Source organism: Antedon bifida, chromosome 5 (assembly GCF_963402885.1).
Source record: "Antedon bifida chromosome 5, ecAntBifi1.1, whole genome shotgun sequence".
NCBI lineage: Eukaryota > Metazoa > Echinodermata > Crinoidea > Comatulida > Antedonidae > Antedon > Antedon bifida.
In genome coordinates, this window is record NC_136230.1 from 27,908,682 (window position 1) to 27,928,272 (window position 19,591).

General features: G+C 35.8%; 1 protein-coding gene across 6 annotated transcripts in view; it reads left to right on the forward strand.

Annotated features, from left to right (window-relative positions):
- Nucleotides 1–19,591, forward strand: part of LOC144841877 (protocadherin Fat 1-like) — a 76,333-nt gene that overhangs the window by 53,016 nt on the left and 3,726 nt on the right. The window contains exons 8-25 of one of the 6 annotated variants that reach the window (XM_078698148.1): nucleotides 885–2,380; nucleotides 2,721–3,120; nucleotides 3,430–4,059; nucleotides 4,177–4,488; nucleotides 4,923–5,137; nucleotides 5,740–5,884; nucleotides 6,514–7,589; nucleotides 8,032–8,185; nucleotides 8,456–8,689; nucleotides 9,030–9,407; nucleotides 9,792–10,006; nucleotides 10,351–10,494; nucleotides 10,874–12,104; nucleotides 12,251–12,411; nucleotides 12,688–13,972; nucleotides 14,312–14,479; nucleotides 15,666–17,246; nucleotides 18,792–18,824. In XM_078698148.1, the coding sequence (XP_078554274.1) occupies nucleotides 885–2,380; nucleotides 2,721–3,120; nucleotides 3,430–4,059; nucleotides 4,177–4,488; nucleotides 4,923–5,137; nucleotides 5,740–5,884; nucleotides 6,514–7,589; nucleotides 8,032–8,185; nucleotides 8,456–8,689; nucleotides 9,030–9,407; nucleotides 9,792–10,006; nucleotides 10,351–10,494; nucleotides 10,874–12,104; nucleotides 12,251–12,411; nucleotides 12,688–13,972; nucleotides 14,312–14,479; nucleotides 15,666–17,246; nucleotides 18,792–18,824 (9,858 nt within the window). The remainder of the gene's footprint in view (nucleotides 1–884; nucleotides 2,381–2,720; nucleotides 3,121–3,429; nucleotides 4,060–4,176; nucleotides 4,489–4,922; nucleotides 5,138–5,739; nucleotides 5,885–6,513; nucleotides 7,590–8,031; nucleotides 8,186–8,455; nucleotides 8,690–9,029; nucleotides 9,408–9,791; nucleotides 10,007–10,350; nucleotides 10,495–10,873; nucleotides 12,105–12,250; nucleotides 12,412–12,687; nucleotides 13,973–14,311; nucleotides 14,480–15,665; nucleotides 17,247–18,791; nucleotides 18,825–19,591) is intronic. The other 5 variants (XM_078698152.1, XM_078698150.1, XM_078698153.1 and 2 more) reach the window with 5 other exon arrangements.

A 19,591-nucleotide genomic window follows, 5' to 3' on the forward strand; every position in this document is an offset into this window, starting at 1 on the left:
AATATATTACATGTTTCATGATAATTTAATTTTCAATATTGACTTACAAATCAGGCTTGACATTTCCAAGTAAATCGGTCAAATGTAATTTTTTATCGTCAAAATTGTACAAATATAAAAATGATTTCATTGCTTCCTTGGAAATGGAAAAAAAAATGACATGTTTTGAAAAATATAATTTATAGGGAAAAAATGTAAAAACTGTTTTAGATATGCCATGATATTATTGTTTCTTCAAAATATGCGAGAAATATGTGGAGAAGTGTGTTTTTTTTTTCATAATAATTTGTTAATTATTATCTCAACATTGTTTTATTTGTTTTCTTAAACTATTATATTTAATCAGTAACCAGAAATGGCAAGAGGAAAGGTTTGTTACAAGACCTGCCCACCCACATCCTAATCTCCAATAATCCCCTCGTCCATTAGTGTAGTTCCACCATCCATTTTAAACTTTAACTGCTTAATATTGTGAAAATAGATTTTAACAAAGTTTTTTAACACTTTTGCAGACTTACTTCGTATGATCTTTTCATATTTTTATTTTACTTTTTATTACAAAATTGTTCACTTTGTAATTTAAAATTGTTAATATGTTTTTTTTTTATTTTGCAAAAGTTTGTGAAGTATGTGTCTAAAATTTTGAAATAACATTTTTTAGGAATTTAGTTTTTTTGATTTTATCACTAATTTTTTAGCACAATTTTCACATTTTTAAGTCTTTTAATGTTAAGAATTCACTTTTTTGCAGTTTAATTTTTTTCACAGTTTCCACATTTCTAACATAATCTATGTATTGTGCTTTTAAATCTCTTATTTTTGTGTTTAAATCTTTTATTTTTAATGTAGATTACTTACTTTTATTCTCATTTCTCTCTTTTTAGGAAATCCTGATAATGATTTTTCAATAATGCCGGCTTTTGGGTATATATCCGTGGGTGCGGAATTAGACCGCAGCAAGAAATCTTTTTACCAAATGGTAGTCAGAGTACAAGATCATGGCGTTCCAATAAAAAGTTGCACGTGTAATGTGAATATCACTGTAACAATCTCCGACAATGCCCCACCGAAGTTCCTCATCAAAGAATATATGGAGAATGTGTATGAAAACCTTCCAGCTAGAACGCCAGTTGTTGTTGCTGAAGCTGTTAGTCAATCTTCAGTCGTGTACGAGATAATAAACGGTAACGAAGCAAACCACTTTGAGGTCAACCCAAGCACTGGTGTCGTCTCCACGTTGGTATCTCTTGATTACGAAGCTCAAACTGTATATAATATTACCGTTCAGGCTACTAACATGGTTGGACTCTCAGCAATAGTCTTTGTGATCGTTCATGTAGAAGATGTGAATGATAATGCGCCAGAATTCCTCTACACCATGTACCAGGGCAACATAACCGAATCCAAGCCTCCAAACAGCCCTATTCTTGACAGTTATGGACGACCTCTAGTGATAAGTGCGCAAGATGAAGATAACGACCATAACGCCCATCTTCTCTACCAAATTATTGAAATTGAAGCGCAGAAGTATTTTAAGATTGATGCTAACACCGGTGCTATCAGATCTAAGGTGTTGTTAGATCATGAGGAAAGAAGCCAATTTAAATTCACAGTCCAAGTAAGAGATAGTGGAGAACCACAACTACAATGCATCAATCCTGTTGATGTACTGGTCACCATCGTCGACATCAATGACTCCCCACCAGTCTTTGATAAAGATGTCTATGACACTCTTTTAGTTCTTCCAACATACAAAGACGTTGCTGTTGTCACAGTGCATGCAACTGATGCAGATACTGCCAGCATCACAAGTCTTGAATATTCCATCATGGCAGGAGATCCAGAAAAGAGATTCTCGCTAAATTCCCTAACAGGAACAATCACTGTTGTAAATACGACAAACCTTATGAGGAATTACGTACTCACTGTTACCGTTTCTGACGGTATGAACAAAGGGACCACAGAAGTGCGAATATCAGTGCAACAGGCGATAGAATCAGAACTACGATTTGCAAAAGACAGCTACTCTGCCGCGATAATTGAAAACGACCCAACCATCAAAATCCTTGCACTTGTGTCAGCTGTTGGAAATGCGCTTAATGAGCCCCTTGAATACAGGATTCTTAACCCAGACAAAATGTTCAACATCTCGAAAACCTCCGGCATTCTTCGCACAATTGGGATCCCATTTGATCGGGAAGCCAAACAAGAATATACTATAGTGGTAGAAGTCAGTGACACAAGGGTAATTCCTCGCAGAGCGCATGTCCTGGTGAACATTAAAGTACTGGACGAGAATGATAATGTGCCGATGTTTGTTCACGTCGATTACAAAGCGGTGGTCCAGGTAGAAGCCGAGGTTGGAAGTATCGTGCGAAAGGTATGCAATGTTAATTACATTAATTAACTGGTTTGTGGGAGTAAGAATGGGCAATAGGTAATTCTTCTTTAAAAATTCTCTGATTACTTGTAAAATCCTATTGATGGACAATATTGGGAGAGAAACGTTATTATTACAGCTTTAGAAGAATACTAGTCTTGGGATCCTAGGTAGACTCGGGGCCCATTTTCCCCATAGAATTACTTGCATGCCCCTTACTCGTTGTAGCCTAACGGCCTCATGATTTGGCGACTACCCATTGATCATTATCCATTTACAATATTGTATAACTTAAACTGAAAAACAAATATTTACCTAGTTTTGTTTCTTTGTTTTATAGGTTATTGCTATTGATCATGACATTGGCCGAAATGGAGAAGTAAAATATTCTCTAGTTGATGGCGGTGACAACCGATTTAACATCAATGCAACAAGTGGAGAGATCATGCTTGTGAAGAAACTAGATCCTGGTAACCAGAATGAGGACTTTATTCTGAGGATAAAGGCTAGTGACAAAGGTACTAAGAAACATAGTTCCGTGGTTGATGTCCCGATATCTGTGATCAACAAAGCCATGCCTGTATTTGAGCAGCCTCAATATACAAAGACAATTGCTGAGGATATTCAGCTTCACACCGCAATTCTTCACATCCAGGCTACCAGTCCTGATGGACGCAAAGTCATTTACAGTATCAGCGGTGGTGATGATTTTAACCAGTTTGTAATTACAAATAAAACAGGTATGTTTCTATATCTGCCACACATTGTTCTAAAAGTAAAGTATTCCAAGACTGTATTTAGTATTATTCGAATTACTGCTAATCTATTTCAATAATTCCATTTTTGGGCTAGTGAAAAGTGAACTAGTGAAATCTACTTAATTAAGGGAGAAAAATAAATTACCATAAATTGAAAATCACATTCAGCATAAAAAAAATAAAAAATGTCTTGAATATAATAATATTGTTATTACATAAAAATTATAGAATTGCTTTTTATTTCTTTACATATTGACTAAACATACTTCTACAACTTTTTTGATATTATAGGTGCATTAAAAGTGGTTGGCGCCATGGACTTTGAGGTAACGCAAACATTCCGACTGACTGTCCGTGCCAGTGACACTCTAACCGGTGCTTATGCCGAGGTTGTTGTGGTTATCACTGTCGAAGATATCAATGATATTCGTCCTATCTTTGAAGTTCCAGAATACACTAACACACTATCCGAAGCAGTTGCCGTTGGAACGTCAGTAGCCAACGTGAAAGCATATGACTACGATGCCGGGAAGAATGGAGTTGTGATGTATCAAATCGTTGAAGACGGTAGTATGACGGATAGCTTTTACATTGACTCGTATAGTGGGTCAATCCTTACATCTAGGGTGCTGGATTACGAGTCTATCCAGAACCATAATTTCCTTGTGAGGGCGGTTGATGGTGGTGTGCCGCAATTGAGTAGTGAAACTCGTATCACTGTTAAGGTTACAGATTTGAATGATAACCCACCAGAGTTTACGCGGCCTAACTATGATGCAACTATCAGTGAGTTGGCTGGGAAAGGAGCTTTTGTGTGTGTAGTGGCCGCCACAGATCCAGATGTCTCAGATATTAAAAAGCTTACTTACACTATCATATCAGGAAATGATGAAATGAACTTTTATATTGGAAGTAGAACAGGTAAGAAATGTTTTTACGACTAAATTTTTATGAAAGTGAAATCTTTTATTTCGGAATCATTACAAAAAAAAAACAAAGAAAGAAAACAATTATGTTGAAAAAACATTTTATTTACAGGTATTATTTCCATCACTAACACACGTCAACCGAATCTGAATCCGGATAAGACTTATATTTTGAACATATCCGTATCTGACACCGTCTTCACCAACAACGCTTACGTACGCATTAACGTCGATGGCACCAATCAATATGCACCTACGTTTACAATGTTTGAGTACAGCGTTTCACTGGATGAAAATGAACCAATCCAAACAACTGTGACACAAGTGTCGGCCTCTGATGATGATGAAGGAACTGGCGGACTTGTTTCATACTCCATCATAGGAGAAGATATGAGGAGTAAGTTTACAATCAATGCCAATACTGGTGAGTGTTATTTATTATTTTGGGTTTGACTGTCGGCAGCTAAATATCACTATTCTAAGTTCTAAGATTTTGTTTATGATTTAAACCTTGTATCTGTATACGGCAATCTCTTTGGCCATATTTTCTAATAGCCCTTTTACATCGCCATGCAAGGAGTTTACCCCACACCAGGATGTCAACACCTCCGTTTTTGTATGGTGTACGGCCTGATATATGTAAAGTTTTGTTAGATGATGAGAAAGGGGTGGTATTTTACTTTTATTTAAGCCTACTTTCGTCCCTGGTTATCAACAAGGGCATATCCTCATATTCCGATTTGGTTGCTGGCATAAATTTCCACTTTCTTCCTTTTCCTTAATCTTCTTAACTGACTTTCATATTGCTTCGTTTTTTTAGCTTTAAAAATTCATAACCATTACCTCTGTTTTAAACAGGTGAAATTGAAACTGCCAGTATATTTGATCGTGAAAACCCGACCGAACGAACCATGTCCATTCCAATCATGGCGATTGATGAGGGACATAGAGCATCCTTCAGTTCAGTCAAGGTCATCTTAGAGGATAAAAATGACAACTATCCAACGTTTGAAATCGCTAAATATGAAGCCTATATCTATCCTGATATGCAAGTAGGAGAACAAGTGTTACAGGTATTGTTAATTTATTCTTTAATCCACTACCCCCGCAGGGATCTTGTTTCTACAACTAATAGAACTTAAGTAAGATTTGAGGTACACCATGTTTTTTCCAAAGAACTAGTACATTTGCCAGTCAAAACTTTAAAAAAAAATGTAGTCACCCCATTTTTTTAATACAGATACTTTTTTTGTTCCATTTCGATTAATATGATTTGTTTTTCTGTTAATGCAATTTGTTATAATTTGAAAGATAACATAACATGACTACAGACTATTTCCTTTGTAAGTTAACCAACTTTATTAATCATGAAATAAAACAAATTTAGAAACACATGTCCGTCATATTGATAGACAGAGATCCTAGTGATTTCTGACAGTTGATAATTATCTTTGCCTGTACTGATATAAGATCCTTCAGTTAAATTTAAAAAGGGGAAACTTTGTTCGCCCCTGGGCAACAATCTTGCCTTTAGCAGAGCTCAATGGTTGCATCTGCATTGCCTTAAAATAAGTTCTATATATGAAACATGAACTGCACTAACAAGGTGTAATAAGATCAAAAGAATACGGAGTACCTTAGATAGGATATACATTTGTTGTACATTGTCTCACAGGTTTATGCAGTGGATGCTGATAAGGACCAGAATGCCAGACTAACTTACTCCATCTTTGCTGGTGTGAACGATCGAGTCACAGAACTGTTCCAGATTAATTCAGCAGATGGTTCTCTATTACTTAAAGCCCCACTTACTGGCAGAGGTTTGTACAAAAGAATAATACCGTCAGTGAGACCATGGGACCAGGGTATGAAAGTTGGCAAAAATGAGGGGATGCGGGTATACTTAGCTTGCATTAATAGATTTACCAAAATGTTGTGTCTGAATTTAGTTGGTGGTGAGATTTTACTTTACAAGGGATCATACTAATGTCATACTAATCCTATAAGTATAGAACCAATTCTTATATAATACAAATCAATATTTATGGTAATTTGTATTATTTTCTATTACTGTGATAAACTGCCCTACATAAGGCAAATGTGACTTTGATGTAGTGTCATTTTGATAATGTTATGTGGTTTTTGGTAGTTTTTATCAGATGTCATTTAAACATAAATCCATCTGTTTCTAATTCATTTAAATGTTCTAATAGCTCTACAAAGAAGGCAACATCCTTTATTTGCCAACAGGTTCATCCCGTTCTGTGCCTGGTAGCTTTCATACAAGATGAATCATTTAAGAAGTGTGTTTAAATTTGAACAATTTATTAAAAGAAGCCTACTGGTTATAATTGATATTGTGTGCAGGGAAATAAGCTATTTCCTATACTTTTAATAGGAAAGTATGCCACATTTTCAAAGAGCATTATTTTGTATTGTTTTTCTTTAGAAACGAATGTATTTCAGTTTTTTGTGCAAGCTGTTGACGGAGGTGAGATGCCACTGAGAGGTGACGCACAGGTTGAAGTGTACATCCTGACCAGACAAGATGTTTTGCCTATATTTGTTGATATCATCCCTCAGTTTAGCATCAACGAGAATGCGCAAGTTGGTACGATTGTCGACGTTGTCACCGCGATCCACAACGAAACGCTTATTTATAGCATCGTACCTGGGAATCTAATTCGTACCAACAACAGAAGCAAGTTCAGCGTAAACAATAAAGGAGAGGTTTTAGTGAACACTCCCTTGGACTATGAAACATGTGCTTGGTATACTCTTACAATTAAAGCGACAACTGATACCATCCCGTCACTCGCATCATTTAAGGAGGTACGTGTGGATGTGAAAGATGTAAACGACAATGCCCCACGGTTTGAGGACAGTAATTACGATATTAAGATACCCGAAAATGCACCGGTGGATTACTCCGTACTTAGAGTACATGCCTATGACAAAGATACAACCAGTCAAATTGAGTACAGCTTGTCGAATGAATTGAATGACGTATCCGAAATCTTCTCAATTGATAGCGAGACGGGATGGATAACGACAAACATTGAGCTTGATCGCGAAACGAAGCCAATTTACCATTTTACCGTAAAAGCGAGACATACAGTGGATGAAGATGATGAAGTAGAGGCTAATGTTCGTTCAGCCATGGCTAGCGTAACGGTTAATGTAATGGATGTGAATGACAGTCCTCCACGATTCACATCCACGTTGAACCCAGTCACTGTGCCGGAAGATATTGAGCCCCCTTTTGTCATAATAAAAGTCTCTGCCGATGACGCTGATGATAAAATGAATGCAATGATCACGTACCATATTGCGGGTGGTGATCCTTTCGGTCAATTTCTTATTGATTCGAATACTGGGAAAATTTCCACTACAAAGATGTTAGATCGGGAATTTAAAAAGAAGTACGTAATTACAATCATCGCTACCGATGGCGTGTTTTTCGATACAACGAATGTTACAGTTCTTGTAGGAGACGTCAATGATAATGCTCCTGTCTGCATCCAGGTTAGCTTAAATTTTTACTTTTTTATTGATAGCATACTTTTATGTAAGTCATCAACTTAAAATTAAGATTTGTAGCACTATATATTTAAATCCTAACAAATAGCCAGTTATTTATACAGTCATCAATTTTTAACTTTCCATTTTTGTCACAGTAGAAATCATTCAAGGGAAACCCTTATGAAGAGTGAAATGAATAAAGGGCAATGTATATGTTAACATTTATGGCCAACCCCTATTCAGTGGCGCATTCCTATTAAGAGGAGAGTTCGCTGGGTCCTGAAAATTCCAACTTTATAGATGTTTTACTTTATATGGAAAATGTCTGAGTAGTGGGACCTCCCACTTTTAATGTATTAGCATAGATTGTTACAGAAGTCTTAGAACCTTCTTTTAAACTGATGCGTACCAGGCTATATAAATATCACTATTCTCTGTCATTTAGATGCTTTATTCCGAGTTATTTATTGAGAGTCTGGGTGTAAGCAGCTATATTGTTGAGGTCTGGGCGGAGGATGCCGATGCTAGCGCCAACTCAAGGATCACGTTTACACTCTTTGGTGAAGGAGCTAAAGATTTTAATATCGGTTCAGAATCCGGTAAGTTGTTTTTTTTTCTGTTCGAAAAATTTGACTGATGATGGGAAATTGACAAAATACCTAATGAGTGGACTAGAAGTATATACTTCACATATACACATATTTTACCAATTTTACAACTCTTCAATGAAATAGATTTATTAAAGTAAATTAACCCTACCCAAATTGATGAATGTCAATTTTTCATAAATGGACCCAGTATACTCAAATGAGGATGTCATAAATCATCATAAATCCCATAGAAATAATTAAACTTCTTTTTTTTTATAGGTATTCTAAGAACTGCTGCCTTATTGGATCGTGAAACACGAAGCAAATACCTATTGAAAGTGAACGCCACAGATGGAGGAGGTCTTAGTTGTACTTCAGATCTTATTATTTCTCTTATGGATGATAACGATAACCCACCGATATTTGAACCTACCATTATTACGGAAGCGTTCAGTGAGAACACACCTACTGGATCGTTGTTGACAAGGGTACAGGCTATCGATCCAGATGAAGGTATGAGAAGAACAAATCCCAGATTTAAATTGAATCTGAGAAATTGGTATTCAAACATATTTTAAAAATTAAGTACTGTTTGCTTTTTAGTAGAGCACTTTCGTTCCCTGTTTAAAAAATCCCCCTGCCTCACCCTGTTTAACTTTAAAAATATTGCTCAGAAAATATTTGGTTTCTCAGTTATATATTATTTGTAGTACATAGACATGCTATTCATTTGTGTATCTCATACTTTGAATGGTAGTCCTGTACTGGAGACTGGTAAAAGGTATAATTTCTGAGGCTTAAAAGATGCTTGAAATTACATAGTGATTCATATATTATTATTATTTCATTTTAGGAACAAACCGTCAGTTTGTGTATTCCTTCATTGATTCAGCTGGAGGTATGTTCGGCATTGATCGCAAACTAGGAATAATCTCATTACTAAAAGGTTTAGATCGTGAATTCAGAGACACGTACAATTTAACCATACAAGCCACCGATACACAGAAGAGAGAGATGAGTTCAATCGCGTACTTGGTAGTGAAAGTGTTGGACGAGGACGACAATGCACCTATCTTTGAGTACGAAAATTATCACGTGAACGTAAGTGAGGACGTGGATGTAGGTGCAAGTATTTCCAAGGTTCTCGCAACCAGTGAAGACATTGAAGTGATAACTTATTCGATTACTGGAGGAAACGAACACGGAAAATTCAACATTCATCCAGACTCTGGTACAGTTTAATACTTTCATTTTTGTTGATAAACTAGCTTGGTGGTCAACATGCTTTTAAAGGTGCATGGTTCAATCCTGACCTAGTGCCAGTAACATTTCTTTCTACTCCACTCTCTTAGCTTCAAATAAGACAAAGCATGATTATAGTTTATCCTGTAATTGGCAAGCTGTTCGATGTGTTAAAATAAAAAAGATTGAGCAAAATGACAGCTGCTGAAATTTATCTTATCTTATAACATGACAAAAAGGCCTTTAAAAAAGGGTGCTTATTTTATGACAATCGTTCTGCTTCATTGCTGCTACTAATGTTGCTATTATTGTTATCAATATTATTTTGTGATACTATTATTTATTAATATCATTTTTGTTGACAATTTTATAGGTTTGATAACTGTTGCCGACACACTGGACTTCGAGGAGTCCAGAGAGTTCTACCTGACCATTCAAGCATCAGACAATGGTCAGCAGCAGCAGATTGACATTGCCACAGTTAACATCATAATACTGGATGCCAACGACAACAAACCGTATTTCAGTCAACAGATCTACAATGCTGTGATCAACGAGGCATCACAAGTCGGAGATAGTATTGTTCAGGTTGGTGACATTTGAATACATTATAATAAATAATTAAATTTTTAAAAAGCTGCAATATACAGATTGATATTGTGCTTTGGTTTTGAATCATTTGATTAACTATGTGTGAATTATTCATATGTTTTATATTATCTTTGTACTAATTTATTTAATTGCTAGTGTTGGTTAATTGTTATTCCACTTATATGAGCCGAATTAGAAACAAGCGATAGCCTTTTGCCAAAACATAATTTGAATATGCAATATATAATTTTTTCAATAAATTTGTTTGAAAAAAATTTATTTTTGATTTTTGCTACGCTCATGAAATTTACACAATATTAATATTGTTTGCTTGTGTGTAGGTTTTGGCCACAGATCAGGATTCTGGTGACTTTGGTAAAGTACAGTATAAGATAGTGAGGCAGAATCTTCAAGGAGAGCCCAAGTTTGAAATGAATGAGAAGGATGGATTGATAAGTCTAGCAGCTCTTGTAGATAGAGAGGAGGTTTGTACACTAGATTTTCTACGTTTGCTATGTAAAGCTTGGTTCTCACAATGACATAACCGCAAGTAACTTTGACCAATCATGACGCAATGGATCATCCGACTGTCGTTTGTGATTGGGCAACTCACTTGCGCCTACTTCATTGGATTGCGTCCAAGTGGGAACCAGGCTTTAGTTCTCACAGCACTAGTTTTCCTATGTTTCTTTTTGACTTTGGTGTGTCTCCAGCCCCCCATTTATTTCCCTTGCCTAACCTCCAACCCTCCTCTTCAATCCAATAGATATACTTTACTTAATTACTATACTAATATAGCGAGTAATATTTACAAATAGGCAAAATTAAAAACGAAATTATAAACAACTTTTATTTTTTTTAAAGATGGCGGCATACACTATAACTGTTCGTGCCATTGACGGTGGGAGTCCTCCTATGTCTACTGATGTCTCCATCCAAGTAATAATAAGTGACATAAATGACAACAGTCCTCGTTTCTCAAAGAACAACTACACTGTCGTTATCCTAGAGGAAACATTCCCCGTGACCAACCTTAAAATGCTTGAAGTCAGTGACCTTGATTCGCAAAATAATGGACCACCGTTTATGTTTGAGATCACACAAGGCAACGAGGAAGGTCTGTTTGGAATCACGGAGACTGGGATGCTGCAAGCAGTCAAGCACATCAGTCAGAAGGAACCACGAACGATTAGGATCGTTGTCAGAGCTACCGACAGCGGAACTCCTAGCTTATCGGAAGAAACATACGTTAATGTTATCATAACAGAATCTACCCATCCTCCTGTACCTTTCACTCCGTTACAAATATCTATCAATAGTTTCCCTGAATACTTCCCAGCTGGATTTATTGGCAAGGTTCATGCGACAGATTCAGACAGTCATGATGAACTGGAGTATGCCTTTGTGTCGGAACCACGACAGTTCAGCGTACAAAGTGATAGCGGAAAAATCTTCATAAAACCCAAACCACAAGATGACCATTACGAGCTGAATGTCAGTATTACGGATCACAAGTTCACCGTATATGCAGATGTCTTTGTTGATGTTGCCTTTATCTCACAAGATATGTTGGACAACGCTATGATGATCACGGTCAGAGGTGTCTCCACTGAAGTCTTCCTCTTTGACTACTATGCTATTTTTAAGAACTCTCTTGCCGGTACATTTTCCTTCTCTGACCAACAAGATGTAGATGCTGACGACATCAAAGTTATAACAATCCAAGAGTCAAGCTCTCAATCCCAGAGAAGTCGGAGAAGTCCTAAATCTCAAGACGTGGATGTAATTTTTGCTGTGCAACACTCGACTAAGAATGATGTGTACTTGCGGCCTAAACCACTGATCCGCCTTATCAACAGTAGTAAGACCAGCCTCGGAGAACGCATGGGTATTGAGGTTGTATCTGCATACTCTGACATCTGCCAGATGAACACATGTCCAAAGAATGCTCGGTGCAAGAGCAAACTCATACAAGATGCTATTAGACCAGCTATCGTCGCATCAAAGAGGATGAGCCTCGTCTCTGTGCGAATGGACTGGGATGTACAGTGCATCTGTAAGAGTGAGGGTGAATGCGGAACGCCTGCTCCACCTGGTGAGTCATTGCTAGTTTCTATTTTTAGATTAGTTCATAAAAACTTGATAATTGATTTGTTAATTTATTTGTTTCTGTGTGAGTTATATACTGATGCACTGATTACCACACATATTTTTAATAACCTATTTTCATTTCTTTCATAGCTCTCGCAATGAGCTTCTCCGGTAACAATTTTATGCAGTATACTGCTGGGGGAAATGAGCTTTTTGATAGAGCAACTTTCAAGTCATCGATTCGTACCATCCAAGCTAACGGAATCATTATGTATGGTGATGGAAATCTACCAGATTTCAGTCTTCTTGAGGTCAGTTAAAACATGGTTATTTGCATTTTAATAATCTTGTGTGGAATACAGGATTTCCAAACAATTTACTACTACTATTAAGGTTCAATCTTTAAGACCCAACAACGCATTAATATGGGTGTCCCCTGAATACTTAATATTGCCCATAGTTGTAAAACATATATGTCCCTCATTGTTTCAAAGGAAGTTGTCCTGCTAATTTTTGTATCCCCTGAATAGTCTCAAATTATCAAATGAATTTAATATGACAATATACAATGTCACTTTATTTTAAAGATCAAGCATGGTTATGTGCAATACAGTTTCAACTGTGGCAGTGGTGAAGGTGTGATTACAATAGAACAAACTAAGATCAATGATGGCGAATGGCATGACATTGAAGTCAGCCGTGTCAACAGCCAAGCAATTCTGACCTTAGATGACAGCATCACAGAATCCGGAACAGCTCCCGGCAACCATGAAGATGTCAACATCGACAGAATCTATGTAGGAGGAAAGGTTGTCGGTGATAAAAGGCGTACAAGTAGAGATGTATCATCAGTCTCTAACGGGTTCCAAGGATGTATGGACAATGTGTTCTTGAATGGACAGCCACTTACTGCATCTGGTGATGATGTTGATCCAAGTGCACCGGGTACCTGCCCTGCCGTGTTTCCTCAACATTGTGATAGCAACCCATGTCAGAATCAAGGCCAATGTACCAATCTTGATTTCAGTTATGAGTGTAAATGCGCATCTGGTTGGCATGGACTACGGTGTGAATTCCGTGACAGCTGTATTGATGACCCTTGTCAGAATGGTGGCGTGTGTGAACGGATTAAAGATGACTTCAATTGTGTATGTCCTGGAAATGAAATTTGTACAAACTTCTGCGCCAGCTCGCCTTGTCTGAATGGAGGATTATGTACAGAAAGTCGTTCAGGGCCAAAATGCGTGTGTAATCAATTCGAAGGTGAACGATGTGAGTTTGATATCGACGAGTGTTTATCAAGTCCATGCAATCCAGGTGATGTCTGTAACAACCTTCCTGGCTTGTATCAATGTCTGGACTGCAGTATATCAACTGAACCAGAGTGCAACGAAGTGTCAATGAACATCAAATCAAGTCCTTTAAATTTTAACAAAGAAGAAATCATCGGTGGTGGTTTATGCATATTCATTATTATCATAATCGTTATTATCTTCACGCTTGTTGTGAGACGCCGACGTCGACGCCGTTACCATGATACAGACTCAAACCAACCGGTAACGAGGCTTGACAACAGGCATGACTACAAACGTGATAAGGTCTCGAATCTTGATGTACACCATGTCGTTCACAACCCGCCACCTGTACCGATTCGTCCACGGTCTTATACGCCCAGTAATCATAACTCGTTGAATAATTTAAATGATAACGAGCGTTATTACGATTCTCATGATGGGCAGAATGTGTATCAGGGCCTACCAGTCAGTCAGCCACCTTCTCTTCACCCTATTCCATCCAACTCTGATAGTGATTCCATTGCAAAACCACATTGGGACTTTGATAACAGAAGTGGAACTGGCAGCTTTGTTGATGGTAAGTTTTAAATTATATTTACTCACTTGTGACATCTCATGCCCCTTTCACATTGCCTAGAAAATATCTGGTGTTTACACACACCAGGGTGCACACCATACAAAACACAGGTGTTGAGATGATGTAAAATGAGTATTATATACTGCATGATAAAATGTTATACAATTCCTCTGTGGTATAGTGGTTGAATCCAGCCTTAGTACATTGGTATTTGTGGTTTATTCTTGAAGGTTTGAGAAGATGGTACTTTTAGAAGCATACAGTATATGTTAGTTTGATATCTATTTCAAGGTTTAAGACGTCTAAGATTTAAAATCAAATTTTTATTTTTTAATAAAGGGAAAGAGAGTCACCATAACATTCCAGTAAACGTCCCCCCTATTCATCAACCCCCTCCCCCTGTCAGACCACCAGTTCGTCACCCCATCTACAGGAAAGATGCAGACCTTACATCTATGAGTTCAATTAACACAGTAAATACAGAAAATGAAGAGGATAATCTGCCAGGTTAGTTTTTAAAACTTTTTTTAACACAAATAATAAATCTATATTATTTATATGAATTCTGGTTTACACTGGCTTATGTAAAAATTATAATTTACATTTTTTTACTGTCACTTTTTTAACTGATAAATATTTTTTTCTTCAGAAACATTATCCTCTTTTACAACCCTTGACCTGGGAAACTTGTGTGGACAATTCATTATTGTCCAATATTTTTTGTCTATAACCTATACTCTATTGAACTATTTATCTGAAATTATTGTATTTATTTTTATATATATTAAACACAAATTAAAAGTTTCTTAAATGGTTTAAGATTTACTTTGACCTCTTTATTGTTTCATTCAACCTGAAATAATGTGCAATTTAACATTTTTTTTCCTCATTTTTGTCTGTATTCACATATGTACTTGTTTTTATATGTTTACTTTTAATTGATAAATATATTTTTACACTATTATAAATTGTTCTGCATTGCAGATAAATTGTTATTTTAGATTTAGTAGTGTCATTTCTGAAATTAATATAACTTATTTTGCTGCTACTGTTGTAATGGTAGTGCTTATGTGTTTACAGCACATAGTTCTAATTGATAAAGAGATCAACGCACTTTATACACATGTTAGTCAAATGCTATTTGAAATTGTTCACATGCAGTTGTTTAATTGTCACATGTAGCTATAAAATTGTCACATGTACTTACCAGCCTTCTACATGTAGTATGGAAATAATCACATGTAGTTACAGAATAATCACATGTAGTTACAGAATAATCACATGAAGTAAAAGAATGATCACATGTAGTAAAAGAATGATCACATGTAGTAAAAAAATGATCACATGAAGTAAAAGAATAATCACATGCAATCTTCACATTTTTTATTAAAATTTGTTGAGTATTATACATTTATTTACAAGTAGTATCTTAGTATTTTTTGCAGTGCTTTTATTAGTTTTCATTGAAATAGAAATATGACTGCATGTCATTGTCTTTTGAATGAAAAAATAATAAAATCACATTTTTAATTACTAAAACTATCATTTATATTACTGGTGCATTTTTAAAAAATCATCAGAAATGACCTTTGTGGGTGTAGTGTTGTGTCGTTTTATTTTTACTGCATTGTTTGATGTGTTTCTCGCATTTCTTTCTTCTTGACACTATTTCCTTACCTTTTTCAAACACAAGCTTGCAAAAGGCGGATACAGGAGAGGTTAAACACCATTAAGGAGGAGCAAAAACGAGCAACCACGGTTCCTCAAACATCTTCAGCAGAGGCCCAAACCAGTCCACAAGAGCAAATCGAAACCCTTTTCCCTGCCTCGGGCTCTCCCTACTCATCTCCAATCCATTTAACACGGTCTGATGTTGGGGGTCAGACTGTTCTCCGTCCAAGTCCTGAGATAATTTTAATTAATAATACTAATCAACCTTCGACCCCAAAGAGTCAGAAAGTGTTGCAAACATTTGCACCACTCAACGACCCAAATGAATTTGATGCATGTGGCAAAAGAAATGAACATTTGGCACTTGTCGGTTGTGCCATTGTAAAGAGTCCTGATAAAATATGTAACGCTGTGATAATTCGCGGTTCACCAGAGCTACCAAATGATATTTGGAAGTTACAGAATGGGGAACAGCACAGCGACGATGAGACCCTGTGGGTGCCTCAGAACCCGCATATATCTGAAGCAGACACGCTTCCACGTGGTACGACCCTTCAGCAACAATCATCAGAACAGAACCGAGAAGCGCATGAATTATCAAATCATTCAGATTATTCTGTTAGTACTTTACCAGCGGGATTTAAAAGTAGCTCAAACAGGGAGACAACATTCTCAAGCCCTTCAATGAAACCTAAGGCTCTTGACTTGGAAGATGGGCAGGTAGAATGTCTATCTTCCTGCAGCGGCAGTCCTATATGGAAACCTCAACCACCATTAGCATTCTCAGATCATGCCAGTACTCTACCGCACGGTGTTACGATCCCCCAGGGTATTAATACAGATAGTCCAAGTAAACAAAATTGTCAATCTGGTATTCTTCCGATTCTAAAGAAAAACAAACGAAGCAAAAGCTGCCCAGATATAATTGGCAACACCCTGAAAGAGAGCGGCTCTAAGACCGTGCGGTTTAACATGCAGCCTGAAGTGACTCAATTTTTAGTAGAAGATTCATTTTCGGGTGAAAATCTTTCCCCCGACCAAGAAAGTTTTTATTCCGAAATTTCTCATGATGAACATGCAACAAATAGTCAAACGCAAACCGCGTTTGATGCCGATGGACTGACCACGGAACAAAGGACCAATGGTCATGTTGAGACTATGTTTGATTCTCAGGCCCCCACTTCCACCGCGGACCAAGGTATGGAAACTGAATTTGATGCTGAAGGGTTAACCACGCGATGCCACTCGCATGGTCACGTAGAGACCGAATTCGGCACTCTTGAGCGAAACAATACAGCCCGTAACAATAATAATGATAGTACCGGAGGGGGTTTATACCTGCTCCATAATGGACCACCCGATTACCAAAGCCCGCCTACTTACCGTAGCAATTCACCTCATATTGGACCCGATACACCCTTGTTGTCTGATTTGGAGTCCTCTGCTGGGGTGATCGATGCTGTTTGCCAGACAGACAGTGACGATGATGATGATGAGAGGACGCCGGTGTTACCACCAGAGAGGCAACCTGAGGTACAGGACCAACTCAAAGTTTCTTCCACCCCAAACTTTGTAGACTCTTTGAATATACAGTGTTCTTCTGGTTAGCAATTAGTTTTTACATGGCATGAAATTATTCTTTTTTTTTTATGTTTTCATTTCTGTTTGCTTGTTTTCTGCGTATGGTTTTAAGTTTATCGGTTATTTTAATTTTTCGTTTGTCTTGTTTGCAGGTTGCAAGTTTTAGATGCAGATTATCATTTCATTATTTTAATTTTGTTTTTTATTGCACATTTCAATCCACAGTGTGAAAATGATTGAATAATTTCAGTGCAAACAAAATCGTAACACATAAACTAATGTATTATTCATTTAATAGTTTTTAATGTTCAATTTCAAAATATTTTATGATTTATAATAAAGGTTTGCACTGAAGTTTTCCATTCAAACTATATGCTTGCACAGTGAACACATTCTGATTACTCTTATATTTGGTGAAAATATGGGCCAGGGATTTTCATAAATTGGGGAAATAGTGATTGCAACTCCAGAGTATACCAATTTCAGTACTAAGTGTGTCTCCAGTTCCTGTACAATCAGAAACAATGATACATAAAAACGATTTTTAAACTAAATTTGATTACTACAGTAGAGTCCTTCTTTGGATTTTCCTTGAAAGGGGAAAAATGCTGTCAACCCCTATTAAGGGTAACCCCCTATTGAGGAGAAACTTTATTGGGTCCCAAAAGTGCCCCCTTAATAGGGGTTCTACTGTATTTATTCATCTTCATTAAATACAAGAGTATCAGAGAATAATAACACAGTATGCTAGTAATATTTTTTTAAGCTGGGAAAAAACACTTTATATTTTTTGTTTGCATGTGTATTTTTTATATGATTAATGATTTGCATTTGTGAATATTGTTTAAATGATTATTGTATTTGATTGGAATACTGTATGAACGTTATAAATTGGCTTCAAAAGCAGCTTGTAAATATTAATTTTATGGTATAATATTTGGGACATTTTAATGGACTTATACTTAATCATTTTCTTATATAATCCCTTTATATTTGTCCTTAATATAATATTCTATAATTTAATTCCTAAAAAAGTTTCTGTGTTGACTATTTTAAAGTTATTCATTTGGGAACTCTCCCAGTAAAATTCTTAAATTATTTTTTTTCCCCAAACCCTGTAAACAGTTTATTATTATGTCTGTAATATTAACTTCATTATTCATTTCATATCTGTGGTAATTACAACCATTTTAGTGTAATAATTTGTGGAATAATGTCTTGCCCTATAGTTGATTCAGTATTCATATGTTATCTATACTGTAGACATCATGTTTTTCTGTATGTATATTTTAAAGGTTTACAACAATTTGTGTACCAACAAAATTGTTACCTCAATAAATTTCCTAGTCAGAATCATCATTTATAATTATTATAATTCATAATCATTATAATATTAGAAGCACAGTTAAACCCCCCCCCCCCCCCCAAAAAAAATAGGGACCCTAAAAATACAATACACTTTGATTTAATGCCTAGGTACAGTAATTTGTTTGGATCACATGATCAATATTGGATCACATGATATTACTTTGATTACTTATGTTACTTATTGCTTTAATCTCTACAGTCATCCGAGGTTCTCAAGTTATAAAAATCAAAGGTAGAGAAACCGCCCGTTAGAACTTCCAGCATGCCAAGTAATAAGAACCAACAAAATACCAACTAATTACTCACAAATTAGAATATAATAAATTCTTGTAACCTTTCTACAATTATTATTAGTATAATCAATTAGATAGATGATATACAGATCTAACCAATTTTTTTCACCTTCTGTGTATAATACATATACCCTTGTATAGATTTAATACATTGTTTTTCTTCCTTATATGGTAATATCTGTTTATTTATGTATTGATGTTAACAATATATACTATCGCTTATTTGTAATGTTAAAGTAATTGTTTCCCATTTGGACAACCATGTTTTCACCCTGCATGATTTGTCAATCCGTTGATTTTAGATTTTAGTCTGTTAGATTTAAAAGTTAATCCGTTAACACTAGTTTCAATCTGATAAATATCAATTGTTAGTCTTTTAGTTATAAAAAATCTCTTTAATATCATTTTAATAATTTAATCTTAGTTAGATCCTCTTCAATATTTATTGTCAATCTCTTAAATATTAATTATTTATCTCCTAAATAGTTTAATTTGTAATCTGTTAAATAATATTTTATTTATATATTAATCTTTTAGATATTAAATATTTTAATTATGTACAGTAAATACTGCAGTAAATCTTAATCCTTTAAATTAAATTTAAATCAATCTGATAATCAATATCTATCAATAAAAATAGATATATGTAGACTATGATACTTATTTCCCTACATGTATTCTCTTCAAATGTTTAGCTTAGATTGTT